This window comes from Argentina anserina, chromosome 6 (assembly GCF_933775445.1).
Source record: "Argentina anserina chromosome 6, drPotAnse1.1, whole genome shotgun sequence".
In the NCBI taxonomy this organism is placed as follows: domain Eukaryota; kingdom Viridiplantae; phylum Streptophyta; class Magnoliopsida; order Rosales; family Rosaceae; genus Argentina; species Argentina anserina.
The window spans coordinates 9,840,116-9,866,995 of record NC_065877.1 but is presented as its reverse complement, the minus strand read 5'-3'; the positions used below and the strand labels follow the sequence as shown (position 1 = coordinate 9,866,995).

General features: G+C 36.0%; 1 protein-coding gene across 1 annotated transcript; it reads left to right on the top strand.

The window, feature by feature from the left end:
- Positions 1-1,563: 1,563 nt before the first annotated feature.
- On the top strand, positions 1,564-4,150 carry LOC126797749 (probable 2-oxoglutarate-dependent dioxygenase SLC1). The gene is made up of 5 exons (XM_050524461.1): positions 1,564-1,625; positions 1,743-2,055; positions 2,210-2,457; positions 3,066-3,420; positions 3,646-4,150. Exons 2-5 carry the CDS (start codon positions 1,780-1,782, stop codon positions 3,889-3,891), a joined length of 1,125 nt encoding a protein of 374 aa, XP_050380418.1. The 5' UTR covers positions 1,564-1,625; positions 1,743-1,779; the 3' UTR covers positions 3,892-4,150.
- Positions 4,151-26,880: the final 22,730 nt, after the last annotated feature.

The window sequence follows — 26,880 nt, the reverse complement described above, 5'->3', positions numbered from 1 at the left end:
CGTGTTTTTTTTTCCAATGTAGGCTTTTGAAACCTACCGGACTAGAGCTGGGCTTGCTCCTATGTAAGTCTGCCACTGCGTGAGCATATCGATGACCTTTCTTTGGACATTGTGCTTAACACCCCTATATCAGCTGTGAAACTATTGAAGTAAAAATTGAATATTTTTTCTCTAAAAGTTCAATTTTGTCTAAAATACATAGTTGGTTGGAGATGCTGTTAGTGATCTAATTTCTCGAATTATCACATCATGCATGTTCTTTTAATGTTTATGCTTAATTGATGAATTAATGTCACGTAGTTAGGAAAATATAGCTACCAATTTTTTTTTTGATGAACTATATACTTCTTATTGGTTTTAATTAATTATTCTCCTTTTTTTTACCACATATATAAATAAAGCAAATTGTACAACTAGTTTTTTGTGAGTCGAAGTTACATTGATATCCTCACACTTATGGAGGGAAAATTATACCAGTCCACTTCTTACATATTGGGTTAATACAATTTTCAAGAGGAGTTGAATAAGAAAATCGAAGAAAAAGTGAGAGAGCTTAGAACTAGAATGGATAGAATCCTGAATATATTCGCAAGGAAGAAAATTATCAACGAACGTAAAACTAAGTGAATAACCTGTCAATTCACAAAACTTAAATGAGAGTACATATATTTAAATAAATTAAAGCATATCAGTACTTTACGGTATTTCACATAATTTTAGAAGAACAAGATTCAGTGAATGAAACAAGAGTCATTCCATTATTTTGACGGTGTTAGTTGTCTCTTCATGATTCAGATCCAGGTCTTGTTGACGCAACAAATATGATATTTTCTTTTATGTTACTTTGACTTTGAATATTACTTTGGCAATTTTTCTCGAAACTGGCTAGTTCATACTTAATACATCCTATGGTTTAGTGAAATGCTTCTTTGGCTTTTGGATCAAACGGGGGGAAACAGTTTGAACAGAGGTCATTGAAATTACCTATTTCCAACCCAAAGATGGAAAGGGACCGCAGCTACGTAGATATACTTAAATTAACTGATCAACGCTTGTATGGGAAAATTCTAGTAAACATTGATGTATGATATACATTTTACGTCCGATTGTCGATATTGTTTTATAAGTAGGGTCAGAAAAATAATATTCGTTGTGAACCGTCAAATATATGATGTATAACATGCATTGAATTTATACTACGTTAACGCGCTTGACTGCGACAAAAAAAAATGCCTGCATGCCAGAAGTCAGCCATGGTATCCTGCCATTTTTAATTTCCGGAGAGATAGATAGAGATCGACGAAAAGAGGAACGCTCTAGGAAAGAGGACAAAGCCATGAGATTATTAAGATATATGCTCTAATCTTGTGTGTCCCTACAACTTCATCTTTCCGTGGTGCGTGTTATGACTCCAACTTTGTCAACGGTTTCATAATCTATGAACCAGTCAGAGTCCTCCAGTTTTCTCCAAAACTTGCTACTGTACATCAGTACATGTCAAGTCCTCAGATTTTTTTGCTATATATCCCCCCAAAACTTTCTCAGAATATCGCAACTTGTTCATTTCGTCCTTCTATATTATTCTTCGACTCCTTTCCTTGTTTATTTTCCTTCTGTTCCAGCAGGTAGTTCTTTCAGTCCTTTCATCGATCTTTCTTTAAACACACCCCTATACCCACGAACGAAGCCTACGTGCTTTCACAATCGATATTTGAACGCTGTTTCCATGTTTATGCTTGCAGTTTCTAAGATTAGGGTTTCTGCAACTCCGGCCGGGCCATGTCTCCAGCAATGGCAGTTATGACAGTTGAGAATGAGGAGAGCCAGTACCAGAATGGAGTGAAGCGCTTGTATGAAAATGGAATAAGTAAAGTTCCAAGCAAGTACGTACTCCCCGTATTGGAGCGACCCAGTATTACAAAGCAACAGCAAGCAAATATACCCCAGAATAATCTTAAGCTCCCGATCATTGACTTCCAAGAATTGCAGGGTCCCAATAGAGCCCAAGTCCTACAGTCGCTCGCCAATGCTTGTGAAAATTTCGGCTTCTTTCAGGTGAGTCTCAGTTACGTACGTACATGTTGATAGAGAAAGTATGGTAGTATCGATCAGATAAATAACCGTTCTATTAATTTGTTTTTGAAAGGTGCAGTCTAGACTGTGCAAGCTTTAAACGAATTTAACGGTCAGTTTTGGGTTCTTAATGCAGCTGGTAAACCATGGCATTCGGAGCGATGTTGTAAGCAATATGATTCAAGTGGGCACAGAGTTCTTTGATCTCCCATTTGAAGAGAGAGCCAAGTACATGTCCTCTGATATGCGAGCTCCTGTTCGTTACGGGACTAGCTTTAACCAGACCAAGGATAAGGTGTTTTGTTGGAGGGACTTCTTGAAGCTAATATGCCACCCTCTACCAGACGTTCTTCCTCACTGGCCTTCTTCACCGGTCGACATGAGGTACGTAAGAGCTCGACTTTATGTTCTTTACCTATCACAATCTAACTCCTGGACCCTTCAATATATAATTGGAATAATATTGCTAGACTATATATCACTAGAATTATCACAACTTCAAGACAAACTGCTACATATATCGAAATTTCCACAACACATATCGATTATGATCGATATACCCCAATCAAGTATAAATATTGCTCTTAATTGATTCGCTTTTTTTGAACTGTTAAGTGGAAAACTGTAAGTGGAAGTTTAGGAACTTTCATATGTGAGTTCCCTGGATATTGCACGTGTAGGAGAGATTGGTCAATTGAAGTTAAATTGTTCATTGGTTATTTAGTTTTAACTCTCTCCTGTATATGCGTGCATAATTAAAAACTATTATCTAACCCTAGAACTAGGGGCTGTGTCGTTAATATTTGGCTCGTGAGGAATCGGCCACTAGCTCACCATGACACCATCTACTCAGCAAACTTATTTTACTTCTTAATCAAGCAAATAATTTAAATCTAAACAGATGATCTGTAAACACTTACTGCATGCTGGCTCGATCTGTTGGCCTGTATGTGTTTTTAATTATTTGGTTCCTTTCTTCTACTTTTAATTAGGAATTTGGCGGCTACCTACGCAAAAGAAACCAAGCATTTATTCCTAATGCTAATGGAGGCCATCTTTGAGACCTTAGGACTTGTGGATTCATCAGCTGCCAAGAAGAACATGACAGAAGAAGATGAGGTGTTGAAAGAATTCGAAAATGGAAGCCAGCTAATGGTTGTCAATTGCTACCCGCCATGCCCAGAACCTGATCTAACCCTAGGGATGCCTCCTCACTCTGACTATGGATTTCTCACACTGCTCCTCCAAGATGAGGTAGAAGGACTTCAGATTCAATTCCAAGATAAATGGGTCACCGTCGACCCAATATCTAACTCTTTCGTTGTCAACATCGGTGATCATCTTGAGGTGAGTTTGATTAATTAGTAATAATATTGATGACTTATGGTAATATTGGATAGGCTGGCACCGCAACTATTTTTCAACAGTAATGACATTTAAGTAGCAGTCACTTCTTTAATATTGTGTATCAAACATGCAAAGTGTGACCTCAATATTACCATTAATATCCCTAGTCTTTTATAATTAATAGTGAATCATCGACTGATTGGTACTTTGTTGTTGTTGTGGCAGATATTTAGCAACGGAAAATACAAGAGTGTTCTACACAGAGTCCTGGTGAACTCCAGAAAAAACAGGATTTCAGTGGCTTCTCTACACAGTCTTCCTTTCATGCGTTCCGTTGGGCCATCCCCAAAACTTGTGGACGAATCAAATCCAAGGCGATACAAAGAAACCAATTTTGCCAGCTTTCTAGAGTATATTTCTTCCCGTGAGCCTAAGAAGAAGAATTTCCTCGAGTCCAGGAAATTGACTTGACGATTGAAAAAAGGCAATACTGTGCATGGAGCTAGCTACCAACAACTTGGAAATCAGATCGTTGACCTTCTACAGGCTCAATTATATGTAGCAATGATTTGTGAGAATTGTATCTTCAATTCTATTTTGATTTTTGGGGAGGGAATGAGAATCAAACCCAAACCTTTACGTAGCTCGATCAAGGCATAGGCTTCGTAACTTTGCAAATACTACATATTCATGAATATATGATAATCAGGGTCCTTCTGTCCTTCCATAAGCAATCATCAGAGTTTTAATGTGAAGTTGGGAACTAATAATTATTAACTGAAGATGTATTAACCACGAATGATCATTTGGCACCAAAAATAAATCAAGAAGCTAGCTACGTACGTGCTAAAACAAACCATCGTATAACATGGGTGTGTACAAATCAACAGTCTAGCTAGGTCGACCTAATAGCGGGGCTGGCCAGCCGGTGACGAATCAATTCAACAACATCGCTGCCGGTGGCAGTGGCTCCACGCCCATGCGACCTAATGTTTGCCGATGAATTGACCGTACGTACAATAAAAAAACACCCTTTTGGATCAACCTCATAATATACATGATCATACAGGTTTACTGAATAGCTTGGATCAACTGGAATGATGACGTATACTTATTGACTTGGATCCCAATTATGAAACCTAGCTTTTCTTAAACCTAAGATATATGGCAAGGATTATTCATAGAGCCAAGAGGCCCAAGACACACTTTTGTACTGTTATAAGAGGGGCCGGGGGTCATGATTATATTTCTCTCGTCAAAGCGTTGTATATATAAAATATATTTTCATGCTTGATTCAAAGGAAAATTCTAATATAAAGAATCAGAAACCAGCTTACACATATATAATCGAGCACCAGCCAGGTCAATCATTTCAGAATCGTTCCACGCACTTCCTAGTTTTTTTTTTCTTTCTCAAATTTGATAAAAACCACTATACTTAGTTGGATTTGGACATAGTAGTTTAAATTTACAAAACTGCTAGCTACTTAATTAGTGTCATGAAATTGCAATACCAAATTAAATATGAGCTGATCGCAATCACTGCTACATAGATAGTAATGCATATAACTATGTATTGGTTGACAAATAGTTTAAAATGAGTTTATTTGGTCAGTTGGAGATGGTATGTGGTTCATTTTAAGCACTTAATAAAGCGACGACTTTTTTTGCTTATGTATAATTATTCATGAACATACAAAGCAAAACCAGATCAAAACATCGTCATGCATGCTATGAATAATTGAAATCATGCATATACATGATTTAAGTCGTTGACATGATATAAGACAGCTATATTTTCTTAAATGTCAATCTGTTTTTTTTTTCTTCTAGCTTACGTACGTCTGAGTTTTAGATACGAGTCATTATCTACAAATTCATCTACAAGACTACAACTTTTATGTTCTGCTTTTCTTAGAATCCTTATGAGAATTTCATAAGGAATCTAACCGTACGTACAGTACTAGTCTACTAGATCGAGAAAGCTCGAGTAGCTCACAAAAAAATTTAGAACGGTACGTATAAGCGAGGGTTTATGTTGAGTTCTTTTTGCACATATATACTTGCTACAAAAGAAACAAGTTTTTCCATGCAAGCTTAATGTGATCAAAGCTTCGTCGCTTTCATATGGATTATAGAGCACAAAGTTTTTCAGATAAGTTTATACGTACTTCATGATCCAAAATGAGAAGATTTCTAGATGATAGCTACGTACTGGGATATATAGTTTTCCTTGGATCTTTTGATTCTCTTCATTGGTTCGGGGACTTTCGGGAAGACAAGGCAGGTAGGTAATTAACTTCCAATACCAAAGATGGGGCTAGGGTAATCAATTTTCCACTCATATCTCGTTCAACAACACTTCGATTCAATTACAGAATTTAAAGCCGCCTGGGGTCAAATTGTGTGTTTGAATTTCAGGATAGATGGCTCGGACTTGTGTTTGATTCAAGGCCGACATGCATGGTTTTGACTTGGACAAATTCGCCGCGCTGGTCTTGGTCTTATGGTCCGGTCTAGCTAGCCAAATATTTGGTGATCGTCGGCTTGCAGGTGACTTTGGCATAGGGTGCTAATTTTTTGGCAACGGTCCTCTCTATTATAGTATATAGGAAAAGAATTGAAGAAGTTAGAAGTGCATGAACCATCACTACATCACATTACCATGTGAACGTACAAAGTACAAACTAGCTACAAGCGTACGTAACAGATACAGAGCATTGAAAGATTATGGTTATCCAACTAAATACGTAGAAGAGGTAAAGAAAATAATAAAAATATAACAAGACATTGTGTATATTCTTAGTAAATATCAAAATGAGCACCGCTAGAACGCCATAATATGACGTCACATTCAGCCTCATAATTCTATGTGACATGTCATATCAGTAATTAAAATAATCATAAAATTATATTTATAAATGAAAAGACAATCAGATCATTATCAATCCAACGGTAATAAAAAAAAGTTATCTTATAAGTGACGATAACAAGATTATAATTTTATGACAATTTATTAGATTTTATGGGACAAGCAGTTAAAGTAACAAATGTTTTTTTTCATGTATACTCTACTCTTAATTTCCATTTTTATGTCAATAAATATGTCAAGAAAATTTTCAAACTTAATTCATGACTTTTCTATTTTTTTATTTTATTTATATTTACAAATTATACTAATTAATAGCTATAACTAAAGATAACAATTACCATATATTTTCTATCAAATTACAAAAATATGAAAATTTTGAACAAAATTATTTAGAACGAAATAGTTTTATTTTAAAATATTTTTCGCGCACACGTCTTAATTTTTCTCGAATGAAGTAATTTTATTTTAAAATTTTTTTTGCGCGCATGTGTGTGTGTCTATATATATATTGCATACTTTTGTAAATATCAAGTTCTTTTCTTACATTTTGAAAACATTATCGTGATGGAAAAAATTAATGATAAAAATAGATTACAAAGATATATTTTATGTAATAATTTATAGTCGTTAAATTAATAAAGATATGATTATTTTTTCATTTAAAAATAAACTTTTGTGATTATTTTAATTACTGACGTGACAAGCTGACAAGACATGCCACATATGATAATGGCGCCAAATCTTGCGTCATATTGTGACGCTAAAACATTTTCCAACCAAAATATTATAATTTATTCCCTTAATCGTTTATATATATATATATATATTCCTATATTGACCAAGGTTATAAAAAATGCTATGCGTTAATCAGGCGAACAGCTGAAAACCAGCACCCAGAGGATTAATCAGGGATTAATCGGATTTGTATTTTTATATATATTTTAAATTTTTAATAATAAATAATTATATAAATAAGAATAGAATGCATGAAATTAATCTAGAATACTAAAAATACATATGTTCTTAATCCTTAGAAATGTTCAACGATATTGATCTAATGATCTTAGGCTCTTAGGGAAAAAAGAAACACATTTCACCAACCCTTTGAAAAATAAGAAAAACAATTCAAACAACGGAAATGCATTCTTGCAAGCCTAATCCCTAGGAGCTCATCAAATTATTCTTCTTCATATCATTCAAGTACTTCTTCTGTAATCGAATCAAACTCAAAATCAAGAACTTAAAAAAAAAACCTGCCGCTCAGGCTCCGCCCAGCAGCCACCTAGGATCCGCCCAGCCGCCTAATACCGCCGTTTAGCACAAAATCGCGATGGCCGGGGGTCTCTGGGCGCCTAGGCGGCGATTTTTAAAACCTTGATATTGACAAAAGTAAACTTTTAATACAACCTACATTCTTTATCGGCAAAGATGAACACCGCAGATCGAATTGAATGGTAGATTGGAAGAATGGGATGTAGGGTTTTAGACTTTTTTTGATAGAAAAGATTTAGGTGAGAGTTTGGTTACTCTACACCACCATCGATAGGGCAAACCTACAATCTCATATTCACTGAATTTGAATATTTCTAAATTGCGGTATTGTAAAATATTTGGTATTGTAAAATAACTCTGATTTTCAATTCGTGATAAAAATAATATTTAGATATTTATTTCTGTAAGTTTTATTGAGAAAACTTTTGTTTTAAGGTCACACCTCAAATTCTCGGCCTTTTGACTAAGATCAAGTGGTAGGGTTTTAAATTGGCATGGGGGAAATTTCATGCGGAAGTAAGAAAATAACCAGAAACCCAAAAGCCAAAATCACAAGTTGTAGAAAAATCATGGTTTGAAACCTTGGGCTTTGAAACCATGTTGAAAATCATGGTTTTATTAGAATAACATGCATGTAGAAAAATTAAAAGGAAGATGCAGAGAATAAGATGCATGCATATCAACTTAGCGCTTTTTGATGAAGCGTTTTTAAGGCCATAAATAAAATTATATAGGAGATAGTATAGTGGTTAGTAAGGGTTATCATTATAAGCCGGGGATTGAGGGTACTCTGCAAGATAGAGTGTTAGTAAAAAGATTATCTATAATACTTACATATTTACAAGAGATAAATTGGTTTGAGATTGTGATTTTGATTTCCAATTCATACGAGAAAGAAATAAATGATAAACATATATACAGTTGACCATCCGTAAGCGCAACAAAAACACAAGAACACACATATGAGAATCTAGCAACCCTACTCATGTTCATTTCGTATCCAAGTCAAATTCAAGAGAAAACAGCCCACGGGGCCAAGTAATCTCTCATGTCTTAAATAACTATCCCAAGTACCCGAGAACGCCTCTGACAATGCTAGAGAAATTCCATGTAACAAAAATACGCTCCATATTACATGAATCATTAAGTTAAAGCACAATTTGGACATACTAACACACAAATCTGAGCACGCTTCTGACAATCTATACGCTAGTATGCAACCTATGATTAATCACTACCAAATATACTCAAATCCATGCACGCCACTGACAACCTAAATTATTAGTACATTCCAAATGAAGCACATATAGTCATTAGTACTTATAATCGAAACAACATGATTTAGGTAGCTAGATAACAATCACATCACAAAAAATGAGAAGAAAGAACAATGAAATATACTAAAATTAAAATAGAATAACAAAACAAGGTCATAGTTTACACCTTTTATTCTTTAAAACACTTGAATCACGCCAAGAAAAACTTTAACTATCAGAAACTATGTCTATGGCCAAAGGGAAATAGAAAAACCTAAACAAAACTAAGAGCTTTGTGGTGAGAAGAGAGGACGTCAGAAAAAGTAGAGGAGAAGAGAGTTGCTGTGGCAAAAGGAGGTACCCAACTCCTTAATTAAGTCGCCTATATATAGGAAACAATCCCTATAAAGTTGAATTAATCTTGGCCCTTCTTTGAGATGATGCTAAAGTGATCTAAGGGCTTGAAATAATGTATTTTGATGTCCATAATTAACACTCAGAAAAACCCTAGTAGAAGTCCAATTCATGGCCACCTTATTTCCTTTCTTGACTAGGATTGCTTCTTCTCTTCATGCTCGAATAGTTTGATCTCTGCTCACTAAATCAAGCATAACTTCCTCTAGAAAACTAATATTTATGTGATTCTCGGCCCTTCTTTGAGATGATGCTAAAGTGATCCAAGGGCTTGAAATAATGTATTTTGCTGTCCACAATTAACGCTCAGAAAAACCCTAGTAGAAGTCCAATTCATGGCCATCTTATTTCCTTTCTTGACTAGGATTGCTTCTTCTCTTCATGCTCGAATAGTTTGATCTCTACTCACTAAATCAAGCATAACTTCCTCCAGAAAACTGATATTTATGTGATTCTAACGACTTTAAAAACTAGACTCATAGATATTTCTATGAATATATTATTCATAATTGTTCTCTAAATAGTTACCCTGCTATTATCTGTCGAAGTTGACTATTCTGCAGAGACAGAATCCGAATTTCGGGTTATTGCTCATTTTGCTTATTTAAACACATATTCCTCATATTTTGCTCCAAAGTACCTAAAACAATAAACTAACTTAAAATAGACAATATTAAGAGAATAACTAAACTAAATGAGAAAGATAACATATTAAGAACATCGCATTATATGCTCCTATCACTTTTATTGTGGAAGCCTCTTACTTTGGAAAACCGTTAGCTATTTGAGTTGATGGGGGAGACTTTGGTAGTGGTAGTAGGGCATAAGATGACTACCCTTCAGTACTGTCGGTGAACATGGTGCCCAAATCAGTTTCAGTTTGGGCCTTTTAGGTTTGAGTTGGAGCTTTTGTGTCTCTGATGATGTGGGTCCAAATCCTCTATTAGGTCTGGACCCAACTTGTTAGACATTCATCTTCTTGGATTATGGTTTGGGGTGTGCTCGACTAGCAGCCTTTGTTTTGGCTGATGGATGGAATCCCTAACTTTCTGATGGGACTGAATGAGTTGGGTGCAACGTTAGAGATCTTGGTTGTTTATTTTAATGTCTACTTCTAATTTTTCTAGCACTGTGTGACTCTGTTACTTCATTGCTTTCTAGGTGTACTTTAGGTTTGTGAGTCTAGTTTATATTAGACTAGATTTGCGAATCTTAAAGAGTTTCTCTGATTGTAAGCCTTCAAGTGGGTTATTTCTTATACTGCTTGTTGAGCTTTAATACATTATGTCCAATAGAGGGATCGTCTACAACAAGGGATTATGTAGTGTTTGATAAAAAAAACAAGGGATCGTCTACAACACCTTGATATATACTATAATACCAATTTACTACTTTTCAAACCAAAACTACAATTCAATTTAACTATATTTACAACATTATGAACAAATTTACAATATGAGTTTTATATATTTACAAATAACTAAAATAATTTGTTCAAAATTTTATAATAATGTCTTATATGAAGTAATTACAACCAATATAACTAAAATTATCCAAATAATCACCTTATTTACCACAATGGCAATGAATTGGTGTGATATAAGTAAATATGAGATCACATACATGTAGGTATCACAAAGAATTCTAAAAAATGAACAATACAAAGCTTTAAATAGAAAAACCTAATGTAATGACGAAACTGCATGATGATTAAAACACTAGTACATATTAAGCCTTGATATGTAAATTTATTCAAAGTAGTATTCAGTATTCACTCCATTAGATATTTTTTGATGCGTGTCATTTTAAAAGTTATGGGACTGGTTAATTCGAACCAAACTGCTGCTTAATGCATGGGCATGCAAGAGACAACCTAGCGAACTTAAACATTTATGAGCACATTGACCTATTCATGTGGCTGAGAGCCTTCACAACCCAGGCACAACGACGCATTATCAGAGGCACGCTCTACCACTGAGCTGATAGCCCACCGTGTGGGCCCCTCTATGCTTTACGCTAATGATTCCTCTAGCATTACGACCCAATACTAGATGCAGAGGTGCATAGATTGATATGAACATCATGAGCTGTCTAGTAACAAAACCAATGTTCCGGCCCTGGGGGGATTATATTAATCACTTGACGCCCATCTGATGCCCCATGGGATCCCTATCTACCAAAATTTTAACTTCTGGTTCCGGCGAACGCATTTGTGTATTGATAAGACCATTCACTATTTCTTGAAACCCGATCTCCCCTCGGTGATGGTTTTATTTTCTGAACCTGGGTTTTTTGGTGCATACCTAAACCTGCGGATGCTCCCAAATCTTTTTGAGTGCTAGGAGAGACAAGAAGAGGTCTATAAATATTTGTGAGATGGCTTAGTTGATCCACGATTTATGTTTCGTCTTTCGTTTCCTTTTTGTGTGTTTCGACCAAGAGCGGTAAAAATAAAAAAATCAAATCGCACCATCTCTGTAATAAGTGGCATGAAGAACATAAGCCAGATGAAGGAACATGAAGACCTAGGATGTAGAAGATCATAACATGAATTGAAACTGGTCATGCTATGTGTCTATTATGATTGTGTTAATCTCACATATTGTTTTATGAAAGATTTTTTGGGCCTACAAAAAGGTACTATGTATCATTTGATAACCCCCAAATTCCCCTATTTTAGTGACAAACAGATGCTTATTCATCTGCTTCCGAAAGAAATCAAACTCTCAGTAGGATTCAAACCCAGAGTGAAGTTCTAACACAAGGAAGTAGTTACCTACTCTTAACAGTCAAAGCGACCTTTAACAAAAGGGTACCTATATCCAAAACCAACACATGTGGATAGGAATATTTAACGGTTCCAGTTTGTTCTGATTTATTTTCTATTATGGTTATGTCTTTTTCAATGTAAAGGGTGAAAAAAAATGTGACTTTGAAAGCTGAAGGTTAGAAAAGTTAGGGATTAGTCTGAAAGTGCCGTGGAGAGCGACAAAAGTCCACTTGAGGAAAGGTTTAGTTTAAAACCCTAGTTCGAACATGAGAATCTTTTGAATTGCTGCTTAATCCATGGGCATGCAAGATACAACATGGCGAATTGTTGAGCGGGGCTGGTGCTTTTAGCTCGTCGGGTCCTTTATATGGAAATCAGGTTTCAAACGCCTATTCCATTTTTACACAGCAAGGTTATGAAGAAAATGTTTTGAGTTGATTCTTTTTAATGACTAGATCTGATTGTAACTTCGCAAGAACGGACTAATGGGGTCAACTACTCAACAAATCCTTTTTAGTTGGAACTTTAGGTGGTTCGCGAAAAAAGATAGCGAAAAAAAAAAGCCACTCGGAATTTGATTGATTTATTTATTCCTCCCTTCCCTCTACTTTTAATTTTTCTAATGTTTTTTCCGTTATTTGCCGGAACATTGAGGAATATCCATAAAGGCATTTAGGGCAAGCTGAAGTACGGTAGGGGCAGAGGGAATTTCCAGGAAGGTAATAAATAAGAAAATACTAAATATTTGAGTCATAGCCTGTTATTTTGAAGTCATATCTAGTATTCAAAGTTTGTCTCAATTTGGTACTGCTTTTGCGGCCTTAAATTGAATTATACATCCAAAATAACCCTAAGAAAACATGATCCCAAGCTATCTATGGATTAAAGTCAAAATTATCTAGTTACAAATGTCCATTTTATTTTCTAGAGACCAACTAGATACTCTAAAATATAAAAAAAAGAATAAAAAAAGATAAGATTATAATACTTTTACTACAAAAAAGGGTTGTGATAAGAAGTTCTCAATTAGAAACCTTTGCACGCCTCAGTTACCTTTTACTTTTGTTTTGAATAAAAACTTCTTGAATTATCCTAATTTCTACGAGAAATTCTTTGATTCGTCAACTTCAATGAAATCGCACCAATTGTTTGGAAGTTCCTCTATTCAACCCTTTTTCCTTCTTCTTACTGTTGGATACGTTGTTCCTAAAAAGAGAGGTTTTAATTGAGTACCGAGGAGCAACCTACATGAATTGTTCATGATATTTTTAAAAAGGAGAAAAGGAAGTTTTCCAATCACTGACTCAAACCCATTGTCGAACTCCACTCAGCGAAATAGCCATTATCCTACTGTAATAATTCTTGCTAAGAAGAACGCCCATGTTGTGAATAGTATCATAAATAGCTACTCCGGTATTACCCACCCACCAGGAGGGAATTGGATTGGTCAATCGATTCATAACCTTATTTATTTTATTTCACATTTATCATCAATCGGTTTTTTAGTTTTACTCAATTCATCTACTTTTCTTTTTCAATGGATAAGTAATTCGACTCATTCACATCCAGATCATGAATGTTTGGAATCCATATCCCGAGGGACGGAGGAGGCTAGGTTAGCCGAAAGATGGTTCTCTACTACGGTGACGATACTGTATGGGAGGTCCTGTGGAAATATAGCTCGACGCCAGGATGATAAAAAGCTTAACACCCCTCGTTCTTATTACTTTTTCAATATGAAAAAAAATGAAAAATGAAACCTTGCGGCTCATTACACCAAAGGCTTTTAGTGAACTATTGAAGCTATCGAGAGAGATTTTTAGATAATAGTATATAGAAACAACGCTTGTAAGGAGTCCTATTGAAACCAAGAAATACATTGGTGTCATTGGGATAAGAGATGCAGTTTCTAGGTTCAAGTGCTTGAATAGCATATCCGTATAATATTAGAATTAGAAATCTACCCTTTACTCTCTCTTTTTTCATAGATATGAAAGTTCTGCATATGATTTGGCTATCAAAAAGCCTTAGGCTTTATTTGTAAAGTTTATATTCCTTGGTAATTGCGAAACAAAAACCTCGGGGAAAAAATGTTATTGAGTTATCAAATGAATCCTCTTTCTAAATCACATTAGGTCCTCTGATACAAAAGGTAAACGTTGGGTGCGTTCTGGGAACATATGTCTACTAGCGAATCTTAAGCAGTTTCTCTGATTATCAGCTTTTAGGTGAGTTATCTTTTATACTGCTTACTGGGCTTTAATACATTGTGGCCAAAGATTCAAAGAAAAAAAAAGCAAATGCATGCGGAAAGAATTATGTATTGTTTTATAAAAAACAAGGGATCGTCTACAACACCTTGATGCATACTATATACCAATTTACTACTTTTCAAACCAAAACTATAATTCAATTGAACTAAATTTACAACATTAGGAACAAATTTACAATATTGTTTTAGGATAATTACTACTCTACCGTTCTGTGTGTCATAGGCTTATTATGTTTCTTGTTAGAGATAGATTCACATCTCTGTAATAGATTATGACTCCAAATCCTACAGAATTGTGGTTATGTAATGCCCTAAGTAGCACGGACACAGACACGAGTGTCCGTATTTGACACGATTCGATACGTAGACACGACATATAGAAATTTTTTTGGACACGGACACGCGGTGGACACGTTAATTGAATATTATTTTTATAAATTTGAAAGTATTTAGAATTTTAGATGTATATATATGTCAAAGTGTGCATTAAAATGATGAAAACATAACTTGTTAGAATGGCTAAGGACTTGATAAGTACCTTGGATAACCAAGGTTAGAATCCCACCACAAACATTCTTATTTTTATCATGAGTTTCTCTGCTTATATATATTAAAGTGTGCATAAATATAACAAAAACTGAATCTGTTGGAATGATTGAGGAGTTGTTGAATGCCTTGAATAACCAAGGTTCGATTCTCACCATAAGCACTTTCACTTTTATTATGAGTTGGTGCGTGTCCGCTTGTCCGATTCAGACACTCACGTGTCCGGACTGTGTCCAAAGTCAGTTCGCGTGTCCAAATGCGGACACGCGTGTCCGGCGCGTATTGGGGCGTGTCCATGTGCGTGTCCGTGTCGGACATGCGATACGCCAGTGTAATGGCGTGTCCGTGCAACCTAGGTAATGCCTATATATAGGCCCCATTATCAATCAGTAAACATTTACATTTTGTTCCATTACGTTGTTATTATTCTTGTTTCATTATCCTGCAACACGTTATCATGCACTTTGTTCTAAAGTGTCTGAGCGACGAGGCCACCACTAGAAATTCATCTCTAGCCTTGAATTTCCCTCTCATCCCCCACCTCCACCCCCACCCCCGGCAGCCTTTTCTTTTTGTCATTGCCGGAAATTCTGATCATATCCGACAAATTGTTGTCGGAAGAGAAAATAGAGAGAGAGAAATCCAGAATCGCAATTACTATGGACACCAAAAATTTGGGCACCCAAGCTCCTTCTCTGATCGATCTGAGTCCGTGAATGCCACATTGTCGATCTGCTGCTCCGGCCTCCGTCTTCTCTATCTAATTGTGTTCTGCCAAGCCTAGCGTGTCTCTCTCTCCCTGCGTCGACGAGCTATGCCTTCGATGTGACCCGCGTCGCCGCTTCCCAGTTCCTACATTGTCCCAGACTCATCTCTTCCTTGCTCCCTTGAGCCGACGACGTCGAAGTTTTCTCTGTCCCGACGACCATCTTTGCAGCTCCCGTACTAGCTTCGACCCGGATATGCTTGATCCGACCCGTGTCTAACTCCCAGACCCTACCCAGCACGGCCAGATCTTCTGGGCCTCAGGCTCTCCGAACCCAATAGCCCATTGGGCTTTAAACTCTATTTTTCCTTTTCCTATTAATTTATTTATGTTTCTTTGCACATTTTAGTTTCTAACTATATTTCACATGCTAGTATAGGAAAAATAATCAATTGTCGTACCATTGTGATGACATGCATGGCAGAGATGGACGTTACTCAAGCGCTTTTTATGTCATCAATACAAAGATCAAAAATTAATTTATCAAGCACATTTTCTGAACGAAGATCGATTTGGAGAACAATTTAATTATATGCGGTCTATTTGATAGGCTAACAAGTATGTTTTTCTTAAAGTTGCTGCTTTTGAACATATAAATCATCGGGCGCTATTAGCATTCTTCATCTCTATTTTCCGGCCTTTCTTATAACGCCGATGGCAGTCCTGGGGAGTCACGTTATTATTTAAAGGGAAGAAATCGATTTCGTGTGGTTTTCTGAGTACACTGTTATTTTGGGTGTGATCATGAGGTTCGCCGATATGCATCAATTATTTTGTGACCATATACCTCACAACCCTTCTAATTCCGGTTACATACTTGAATAGTTTGATTATTCAAAACATATACAACCCTCGTTTCTTATAGATGCGTCGTCATCACGACTGTTATTTGAATGTTTGAGTTTTCTTAAACTCGTGTCTATAAACGATAATTCCAAGGTCTACGTACTCATTTATTTCAGTTGAAATCCATTACTCTGAAACAACACTATTTGCTGACAAAAGATCCCAAAAATAGCAAATTTTATGGGACACACTTAAAGTGATTCGATAAACGTCTATGATGTTGTATTACCAGAGTTAACCTTGATGCATGCTCCACATCCAAGAAACATATGCCATTTTTTGTCATCTGTATCTATTTATTGAGGGTATTTTGGGGATGGAAACTTAAAATTCTTCCATTCTCAAGTAAGCAAATTTTTTAGCCTCAGGCTAAGGCTCCGTCTGATCCGATATGCAAGATTTTTGTTGCTACAGACATTTGATTAGTCAATCTATTTTTACCATGTTTTATGCTTACTATTTTTCAAGTATGACGTTGGCATGCCATTTTTCTTGCTCGACTTTAATCTAAGTCGTCTATTGGAATTATAAGCTTATTTGTGTTGTATTAAATATGGGCATATTTAATAAAATTTCTCGTATTTCTTGTTTACAAGATGGTCTCGTGATAATTTTATTTGCCTTAGCTTAGCATGAATGGTCAACGTTTGCAACTTACGTGGTTTTTAAATTGGCCGCTTTTGGGTTATATGAGACCATAATAGTACTATATTGTGAATTTAGACTTTTAAATTTGGAAAACAGACCTCGAAACGTCAAAATTGACGTCATTTTTCTCGGTTACTGTTCCGGTATTTTGCTGGCGTTTCCGGCGCCACCACCCGGTGTCTTTCGACGTCCCATGTCGGAACTGCTGCTACGGCCGCCGCATTTATACCATGTTATGTTTTGGTGCCATATTTTTCCAGTCCAAATTTCACCCGGTTTTGAGTTCTTTTGACATGGTTTTCCGGTTCATTTTCCGGTTTTCTCCAAGTCGTTTCATAGCTCAACCGATTTGTTATGTTTTGGTGATCACCCGCACCAATTGGATGATTTTTACCACCCTAATTGTTTGGTGTTCAATGCTACAAGACCATGTTATTCTAACCCTTAAAGTTGAAGAATGTAGTTGTATTGCCATGGGATTACACTTTGTTTCAATCCTCCCTTTTACAATATTCTACGGTGTATTGTCTAGAGAAGTTAACCGTGTCGTTAAATCTCTTAATTTTATTTTAGGCATGTCCCGCAGTAAAATCAAGTGTCTTGCTAATTGCGTAACCACTCACACTGTTCTATGGCGTAGGTAGTTGTTTTACAAATCTTGTGCGGAGATTGTGTTCTATATCTTCGTGCCTTACTAAGTTTTAAAGGCCATACATGTCAATGATACAGTTTCATTTTGATACTTGTGTTGAGAATGAAGAGGAATATCTTTGTGTTACCTCTAAGAAAGCAGCCCAGTGCCGCATCTTAGGGAAGATAAAGAGTCTCGGGAATTGTTTGTATCTTTCTTCCATTCGAATCTTTGAATCATATGCGGTTGAACTCAACTTTTGTGGTTGAAACTCTTATATGCTTTGGCATGCCCGTCTGGGGGCCCCTGGACGTGATATGATGATTGGAATTCTTAAGACTTCACATGGTCATCCATTTTTCAAGTCCCATAAGAGATTGGAGGATCACCTCACTCGTGCTCCACACGGTGAGGCTGTGCCTATCCATGCCATGCACGGTGAGGCCGAGCCTACCCCTCTTAGCGGCTCCATGGCATTCAAACCGTCGGTGGTGGCGTCCCTTCCTTTATAGGATTTTGTGATGCCTCCAGTGTTTTCTAATGCCTCCATGGCAATCTCTGATACCCATCGCTTGTTTTGCAAAGCTTGTTCTTTTGCTAGATTTCAAGGAAGTCTTTCATTTCCTAAGGCTCCAACTGAGAACATTTCAATCTTACAAAGTATTTAAGATGACATTCGTGGACCATATCCAACCGAATGCAGACATATTTCGGTCTTTTTATGGTATAGGTTAAGAGCATCAACGCGTTGGTCACACATCGCTTTACTTTCCACAAGGAACGTTGTATTTGCTTAGTTTTTAGCTATTCTCATCATACTAAGGGCTCACCACCCTTCTCATCTTCTCAAATCTATTTGATTAGATACCGTTAGAGAGTTCACCTCCAAGACTTTTGATGATTTCGCTTTGCATGTCTACTGGGATCGTCGTTGAACATATTATTCCTCATGTTCATTCACTACACGATCTAGCAGAGCTCGGACTTGGTTATGGGTACTAACCTACCGATCTTTGCATGAGGATATGTAATGATGTTACATGCACCGACACTTATTCATTTCAGAGCCACAACTCACCAAGCATTTAGTGCGTACCAGATGGTCACTAGATACGATCCCAACGTTCTTTCATTAACGCCTATTTGGTTAAGTTGTTTATGTGCCTCTATTGTAGTAATCTTAATGGGTCTACTTGAAACGCTTAAGTATTTTGGTTGGTTATGATTTATGAATCACCAACACGTGTCCGCTATTTCCAATCTACAACCGTGGTTCTCTATTCTGAGATTTTTAGTAGACGGTCACTTTGATGAGACATACCTCTCGTCCTTAGGAGGAGATATGGAATGCGCTCATTTCGATTTTAACGCCAGGAATTGACGTGGTGTCGCAATATGTCTCATTAAGATCTCGCACTGCTTTGAGTAAGCAATAAGTGCAATGCACTATCTACCTCCAGAAAGTCAAAGATTCGATGCTCAATGACTTTACCAAAAATGTTATGATGTGCTGGTAAGGTTGGAACTCTCATTATATGGGAGAATTTCATATGACCTGGTCCTAGCATTGTTGGCTCCATCCCTGATAGTGTGAAGGAAACTAGCGATGGTACCATCATGCGCTGTGGTGTTGTCGGCGCCCTTGGTATTGCACCAGAAAACAAGGGCGCCAAACACAAAGATTGACTAGTAAGGGTTAATATTTTGGTCTTGGCTCCTACCTAGATGAGGGGGAGACCATTATTCTCTGGAATCAAAACCAGAAAGAAGCGAGGTGCGTAGGCACAAGTATTTCTCCCATCATCAAGAGATATTCTCTAAACATGTGTATCAACTAAATTTATGTGAGACGCTACAGACTCCTTTTGTTGATGTTAGAGAAGAATAGAAATTTCTTAAATTGATTGTATAAGCGTGCGCGTGTGTTTAATGGATTGATCTCCAATGAATGATGATGTATTCATTTATGCTCTTATTCAATTGTAAAGTATCAACAATGAGCAACTTGACCGAAGTGGAAAAAACTAATACATGCTTAACTAGACTTGTTATGTTAACCATTGTTCGTAAGTGTAATGAGAATGATGAAGTCATGCGATATTTGCAAGACTTATGGCGGAGAGATTGTCTCATTATCCTAGTATTGACTACGATAAGTTATATTCTCTCATTATGGACATAATTGTTTTCCCCTACTTGATCAATAGTAGTGTCCATGAAAACTGATTTGCAGCATATGATAGTGGTCATAGCATATCTGTAAAGGGATCTTGATGCAGATATGAGTGTGCCCGAGGGACTTTAAATGCCTCCAGACCACAGAGAGCTTATGTAATCAGATTGCGACGTTTGAGAGAACGTAGTACAATCGGTTGCAAGAACATATACCCATACGTGTTCATATGAAAACCAAATTTGGACTCTCTATTCCATCTAAGTAAAGATGATGAAGAGATTCAATGAGCTATGGATTCATGCATGTAAGTGTTGTTGGGATACTATTGCTTTCATTATGATGTGATTAATTATGCGCCTATGCATCATCATTAGACTTGCATTGCTCGCTTGACATGGGTTTAGTTCTACACTTAGTGAACCAACACAAATCCTATCGACACCAATGCCGCCAGCAGCTCCAGCAACATCAACGTACGCATTGGTGTAGCAGTCGACTCTGGTAGCGTAGAGGATGTGTAGAGTTCCGTCTCGGACCAAAATAAGTTATTCATTCGTCCATTCCCCCATTCCTTTGTGAAAAACACGTTGAATGTGACAAATCAGAATTTGTCCAGTTTCGTAGGTCAACTTCAACGAGACCTACATAATAGCTCGCTCAATGAAATACGGTGAATTTTGTACCATTGAAAATGTCTATGTGTCTACTTTCAAGTGACACTAACAATTTGTTCATAGCTATCAAATTGAGTGAGTTAGGGCCGTTATAGCAAAGTAGGACAGTTCTGTCCAGAAACTTGCAAGTCAGACAATTTCAACAGAGCACTGTGAACTGCTCCGATTGAATTAGGTTCTGAACTTTATGTCATAGGAAATCCACGGGTGTCTAATTTGTAGAACATTTTACGGTTCGCTAATACCTATTGTGGCAAAGAAGTTATGGCCGTTTAACTGAGTGAGGGTCATTCTTCCCAAGAATCTGATTTTCATTGCACACTTTTGTTTTGAGTTGTTATGCAATCTTGTTTCCTAAGATCTAAATTTGGTTATGTATAGCATGTATGATATAAGGATATGTGGTGAGATTAATGATTAATAATTAACCCAAGACTACGTTTGAGAAGCATGTACTGAACGTTGTATACGTTGTTTTTTGTACTCCATGATTATGACACTAATTAGGGGGAGTTGTTTTGTAGACTTCAGGGGGAGTCTACCTCACATGATGCTATCAAATCTAGACGGTGCGTTGTGCTCTTTTTCCCTTCAATCAAGCTTTTGTTTTTATCCAAGAGGTTTTTATTTTGCTTGACAAGGTTTTTACCGAGATAACGATGTGTGCACATGCAACCTAAGCATGCGACACAAGGGAGAGTATTCCGGAAGAATTACTATTCTACCTTTGTATGTCTTAGCCTTATTAGATTTTCTGTTAGTGATAAATTTGCATCTCTGCAATAGATTAGGACTCTGAATCCTACGGGATTGTGGTTATGTAATACCTATATATAGGCCACATTATCAATCAATAAATAGTTATGTTTTGTTCCATTACATTGTTATTATTCTTGTTTCATTATCCTGCAACAAATTGAGTTTTATATATTTAAAAATAACTAAAACAATTTGTTCAAAATTTTGTAATAATGTCGTATATGAAGTAATTACAACTAATAGAACTAAAATTATCCAAACAATCACCTTATTTACCACAATGGCAACGAATTGGTGTGATATAAGTAAATATGAGATCACATATATGTAAGTATCTAAAAACATTCTAAAAAAGGAACAATAAAAAGCTTTAAATGTTGAAGGAAAAATACAATTAGTATGTCTTCGTTAAAGTAAATAACGAAATGAGTTAACGACGTTTATGATCAACACGCATAACGGATCAATCACCACTATATAGCTTTAATTACCATTGTAATTACTATTTACTTCTATTGTAATCCTCACTCCTATATAAAGGGCATTATCAATGAGATGAGTAGACCCAACACTTTTTCAACACTTTTCTCTAATGTTGATTTTTTCAAGCAAAGATAAGAAAAAAAAGTGAGATCTAAACCCTAGGAAATTTTGTCAAAAAATTGCAGAAAAAAGACAAAACACAGTATTATTAGTTTCTATCTCGGGCACCCAAGAAATTTCTCTGGGCATCGATCATCTCCAATCTGCCTTGATTGGGTTTCCCGGCCGACGTCGTGGTTGTCCTTTCTGGTCGCCGCCTACCCCAATCGACACAACCTCAGCCTTGATCATTTCGATTCCAGATCTGGCTCTTGTTCATAAGCTGCACCGACGACCTGATCGCTGAAGACGATCCTGCTGGATCCTATCAGCCTCGACGATCCGACTCGACGAGCCTGGGTCGAGGCTTCAACGAGTTCGACCACGATCTGGCCTTCTAGATCGGTCTGATCAACCACGACGACCGATCAACGTGGAATCGAGCCCGCAACTGTGGATTGAACTAATTCGAGGCTTGTGGGGGAACTGATATACATCGGCGCCGTCGGCACCAGTCGCTGGAGTAGACAATTCCAACCGGGTCAAATCCGACACAGATCTGGGTTTTAAGGGTTTTAACCCATTTGGTAATGAATTGTTTCTAAAGTTACCATCAGGTAAATTCTAAATTATTATTCACTATTTACTGTAATTAGTTATTGGTTACATTTTTACTCTTTAAACAACGTAAATCAGTAGATATAGTTTTTCAAATTACTATCTAGTTTATTTAGTATATTACAATATCACTATTGTATTAGGTAAATTAAATTTATATTGATTAAAAATGACTAATTATATAAATGGTGTTTTCCTCATGTGATTTATTAATGACCACGTGACGAGTATTCGAGCAACATGAAATCACGAGATTAAAAATTACTTAATATTAGGGGTGGGCATAAAAAACAGAAATCCTGATCCCGTCCCGAAATTCATAGGGACGGGACAAAGGTCTAAAAACGTTTGTCCCGTCCCGATCCCATCTCGTTTCATAATAGTGGGATGGGACGTGGGACGAATAATTTATATCCTGCTTCGTCTCGTCCCGTCACATCCCACCTTTAATGAAAACTTAAAAATTCTTATATATTTGTATCAAAATGAAACTAATTTATGTTTTTAATAACTCCAAAATTATATCAACTCAAATAATATTGGTAAATTATAATATTTTGAACATAATATGATTTTTTTTGTTAAAATTTCATTATTGAATGTTACTTTGTTAATGAAAAAGTAAAAATATAGGTTTTTATTTAACTTAATAGGAATGTGGGATTTGTCTCGTCCCGTCCCGTCCCAACCCGGATTAATCTCGAGTGTGATGTATTCTTAAAAACTCTTGTCCCGTCCCGATTCAAAAAAGTGGGATGGGACGTGGGATGAGCCCCGTCCCGTCCCATCCCGGTCTGTGCTCACCCCTACTTAATATGCAGTTTATTTGACAACTTACAAGTAAGATCTAAATTCATGTTGCCGCTTTTGTTAAAATTCATTCATATAAATGAAAGTATATATGTTATATGAGAAAAGTACTCTCTAAATATTGTGCATGTTATATGTTATGCTTATTATCAAAATTTGATTGCTTAGCATGTTATTAACTGTGCTGCTATGATTTAAATTTTTTTAAGCACTATATATTTATACATGGTGTCTGACATGTATCATGAATACGATAATTGCCTAAATTTTGTAAAGTATTTAACAATGTTAAATTATGTGCTCTGTTTGTTGCATATGTTATGTCTATATAATTTTTATAATTATTTTATTTAGTATATTATATGAGCATTATCATGATAATGAAATTTCATGAGAATTTTATAATTAAAAAAAAGGACAAACATATTATTGTGATAAAGTATTTTCACGAAGCATCGAAAAATGCGACCATTTCAATTCTTGGTCTTGCAATCCGATTTGTATTTATTAGAAATTATTTCAATTGTATCTCATTATTGTGATAAAACAACTTCATAACGCCCCAAAGTGGCAATAATGTATCTTGGTATGTTTAATTTTCGTGTAGGTCTATTTAGAGTTTTAGACTGTGAAACTAATAAGTCTCGTACTTTATCTATAGTTGGTTAAACTAGCACAACATATATTGGACTCTAAAGAATTTGCGTACAAACCTCCCATACAAGCCAACCAAGGCTCAACCGTGATCAAATCGTAACTTGGAAGCGTAATTGAAATCTTGAATGACAAAGAAATGCCTCTCAGAGCAAAGAAGTTTTCTCAGAACAAACTATGGATAATAACGAAGTATAACTCTAAAGAAAATGGCGAATATTATGAACATGTAGGTTCATACATACCGATCAATGACAATTGATAACAATGTACCGTTTGAAAAATGCATAGGGGATATGACATGTGTAATGAAATGCCCTATTACAAAAAGAGTATAGGATAATAAGAGTACGGCAATTTGAAAAGTATATTCAAATTTAAATTACAAGGCGAAAGCTCCAAATTTTAAGACCGACACAAATCTAGGTCAATTCAAACTGTTTCAGACTTCGATTACAGTCTGACACTAATTTTCCAAGATATAATTGTAATGGTTATTATATATGACTAAAATTTCATAAGACTTCGGTATTGAAGTATTTTTTGATTGGACAAGACCTTGATGCAATCGTTGACAAACAACCAAGATTATGAATTGAGAATATTCGAATATTAATTGAGATATACGTGGTTTGATTTTTAATATTTTGACTTTGCGAAGTACCGCATACAGTAAAGCAACTTCACAAAATATTAGTATGACATAAATAATTGAATGAAAAGAAATGCATCATGTGATCTTCACAGTAATAGTACTGAAAAATGATAGTTAACTGTGGATATAACTAAAATATTAAAAAGGATTGATCATTTCTAATCCTTTGAGATTCACAATATACATACTTTATGGGATGTAAATATCGTTTTACGATTCTATCAAATTACTCTAAAGAATTTGAGTTTATATTCAATTTTTATGTCTTAACTATGTCCAATGACACTTTATGCAATAAGAGCCAACAAGAGATGATCAAACTATTTTATTTTTAAAAATATTTTTATGTCAACGACTATTTCATGTGAAAAGAATTAGTGAGATTATAATTGACTTCCTTTGCATTATTTCTAATGACTGCGGATGTAATCAAGAATTAGAGAAGTTTATATCTCTATTTAGCAAGTATATATGTAATTGCTAAAGTTAATCCAACAATATCAAAAGAAATTTACCTTTGAGATTTTGACATATTTGGGCTTTGACACGATTCATGGGATTCCCATGTCGTGATATGTGCGTCTGTATATTTAAGGAATTATATATGGACACTCATGTTATAGATAAATAGAAGCAAGAACAAAATAACTGTAAAAATCCTTAAAATATAATTTTATGGAGGAATTGAAAGATATGATTTCATTCCCATATTTCGTCGCCCCCCTCAGGTTAAACCGTGAAATGTTTGATGCATAAGTATATGCACTAAGTCTATATTATGATTCTTATGTCCATTGTGATTACATGTGTAAAGGTAATTATTCAAATCCTATCACTTCAAGAAACTAGGATTGAGATCATCATATGCAAATGACACATGTATTTTCATTACGTTCAAACATTAAATGCAACGAAAATTACGTGGATTAATTCAACCAACTTGCGGACACTTTAAATAATTTATGGTGATAGTTGTTGTGTCGACACGCTGGTCATGTGTCATCACATCATTCACTACTAAAACTAATGCTACTTATGATAGTTACAAACCCACTTGGTCTCACGGAAAACGACTAAAGTACTAGTCTTGATATTGGTAAATGGTAATGCGCACCAATCTTTTTATTTAGGGTAATGTAATTTTTGCATACACAACTTCTAAGTCACTAGTTCTTGGCTATCACCATAATCATTGTAAACGAAATTACAATTCATAACATCAAATGATCGAAATACTTGATATCGCTAGGAGTGACATGATCTACAATCCTTGAGCTAAACTAGATTAATCTACTGCCAAATTGCGATGCCACATCGCATAATGGTGAAGCCAATTAATGTGAAGAAGTGTTCTTATTGGAGACGAGCATCCATATAGTCCGCTATATTGCAACCTTGACAAACGATCTTTTTTTCCGCTAGATACGTGGAATATGACTTTGATGAGACAATCTTACCGTCGTTAGGGGGAGATAAGAACAAAGAATGTTCAAATGGAAAACATGAATTGTCATGGTTTGTCCCCACTATGTCTCATCTTGATTCCCACTATTGCACAAAGTGATGAAATCACAGATATTAGCTGCAAATATGCTTACAAGGTTCAATGTCCTAAGAAGAGGACATGACGCCACCCAAAACGAATTGGGCATTGTGTTGCCACCATAGATGGTGGCATGTTGACACCATAAAGTGGCATAAATGGTGTCACAGGCCATGGCTCTCCAAGGAAGAGGGGAGATCACCTTATGTTCGATATATACTCGATCAAAGGAAGAAAGCGAGTTTGGCAATTGGATCCATTGATTCATAATCTCAAATCTGCCTCATGAGAATTCCTGAATTTTGGTTATCACTGGGGGATGCCTCAGATGTTAGATCAAATCTTTGAAAATAAAGAAATATCTACAAGTATAAACCACATAAGGACGTAGGATATTGAGTCTTGATATCGAACCATACTTCGTTGAGAAATACCAACGTAGTAATTTTAGCATAATAGAAAGAAGTGATCCAGCATGAACTAAGGTTCGCTAACAAAGAGATAGGTATTTGGGCAGGTGAAGCCGACACCGCAAGTGTAAACCCTACCGCATGTCTTTGTTAGGATGTGTAATGAGAAATAAGAGGTTAGACTCACCTTATGACGCAATGTCTCTCACAAACGCACTGGAATCGACTACGAGGAGATATTCTTTTGTAATGGACCACAAAGAGATATTCTCATAATGGATGTCAT

What these genes read in the sequence shown, in the direction of transcription:
- LOC126797749 (XM_050524461.1), top strand. Translation starts at nt 1,780, where the DNA reads ATGTCTCCAGCAATGGCAGTTATGACAGTTGAGAATGAGGAGAGCCAG. An exon ending in AAAATTTCGGCTTCTTTCAG is followed by an intron (nt 2,056 to 2,209) that starts GTGAGTCTCAGT and finishes TTCTTAATGCAG; the next exon opens with CTGGTAAACCATGGCATTCG. An exon ending in ACATCGGTGATCATCTTGAG is followed by an intron (nt 3,421 to 3,645) that starts GTGAGTTTGATT and finishes TTGTTGTGGCAG; the next exon opens with ATATTTAGCAACGGAAAATA.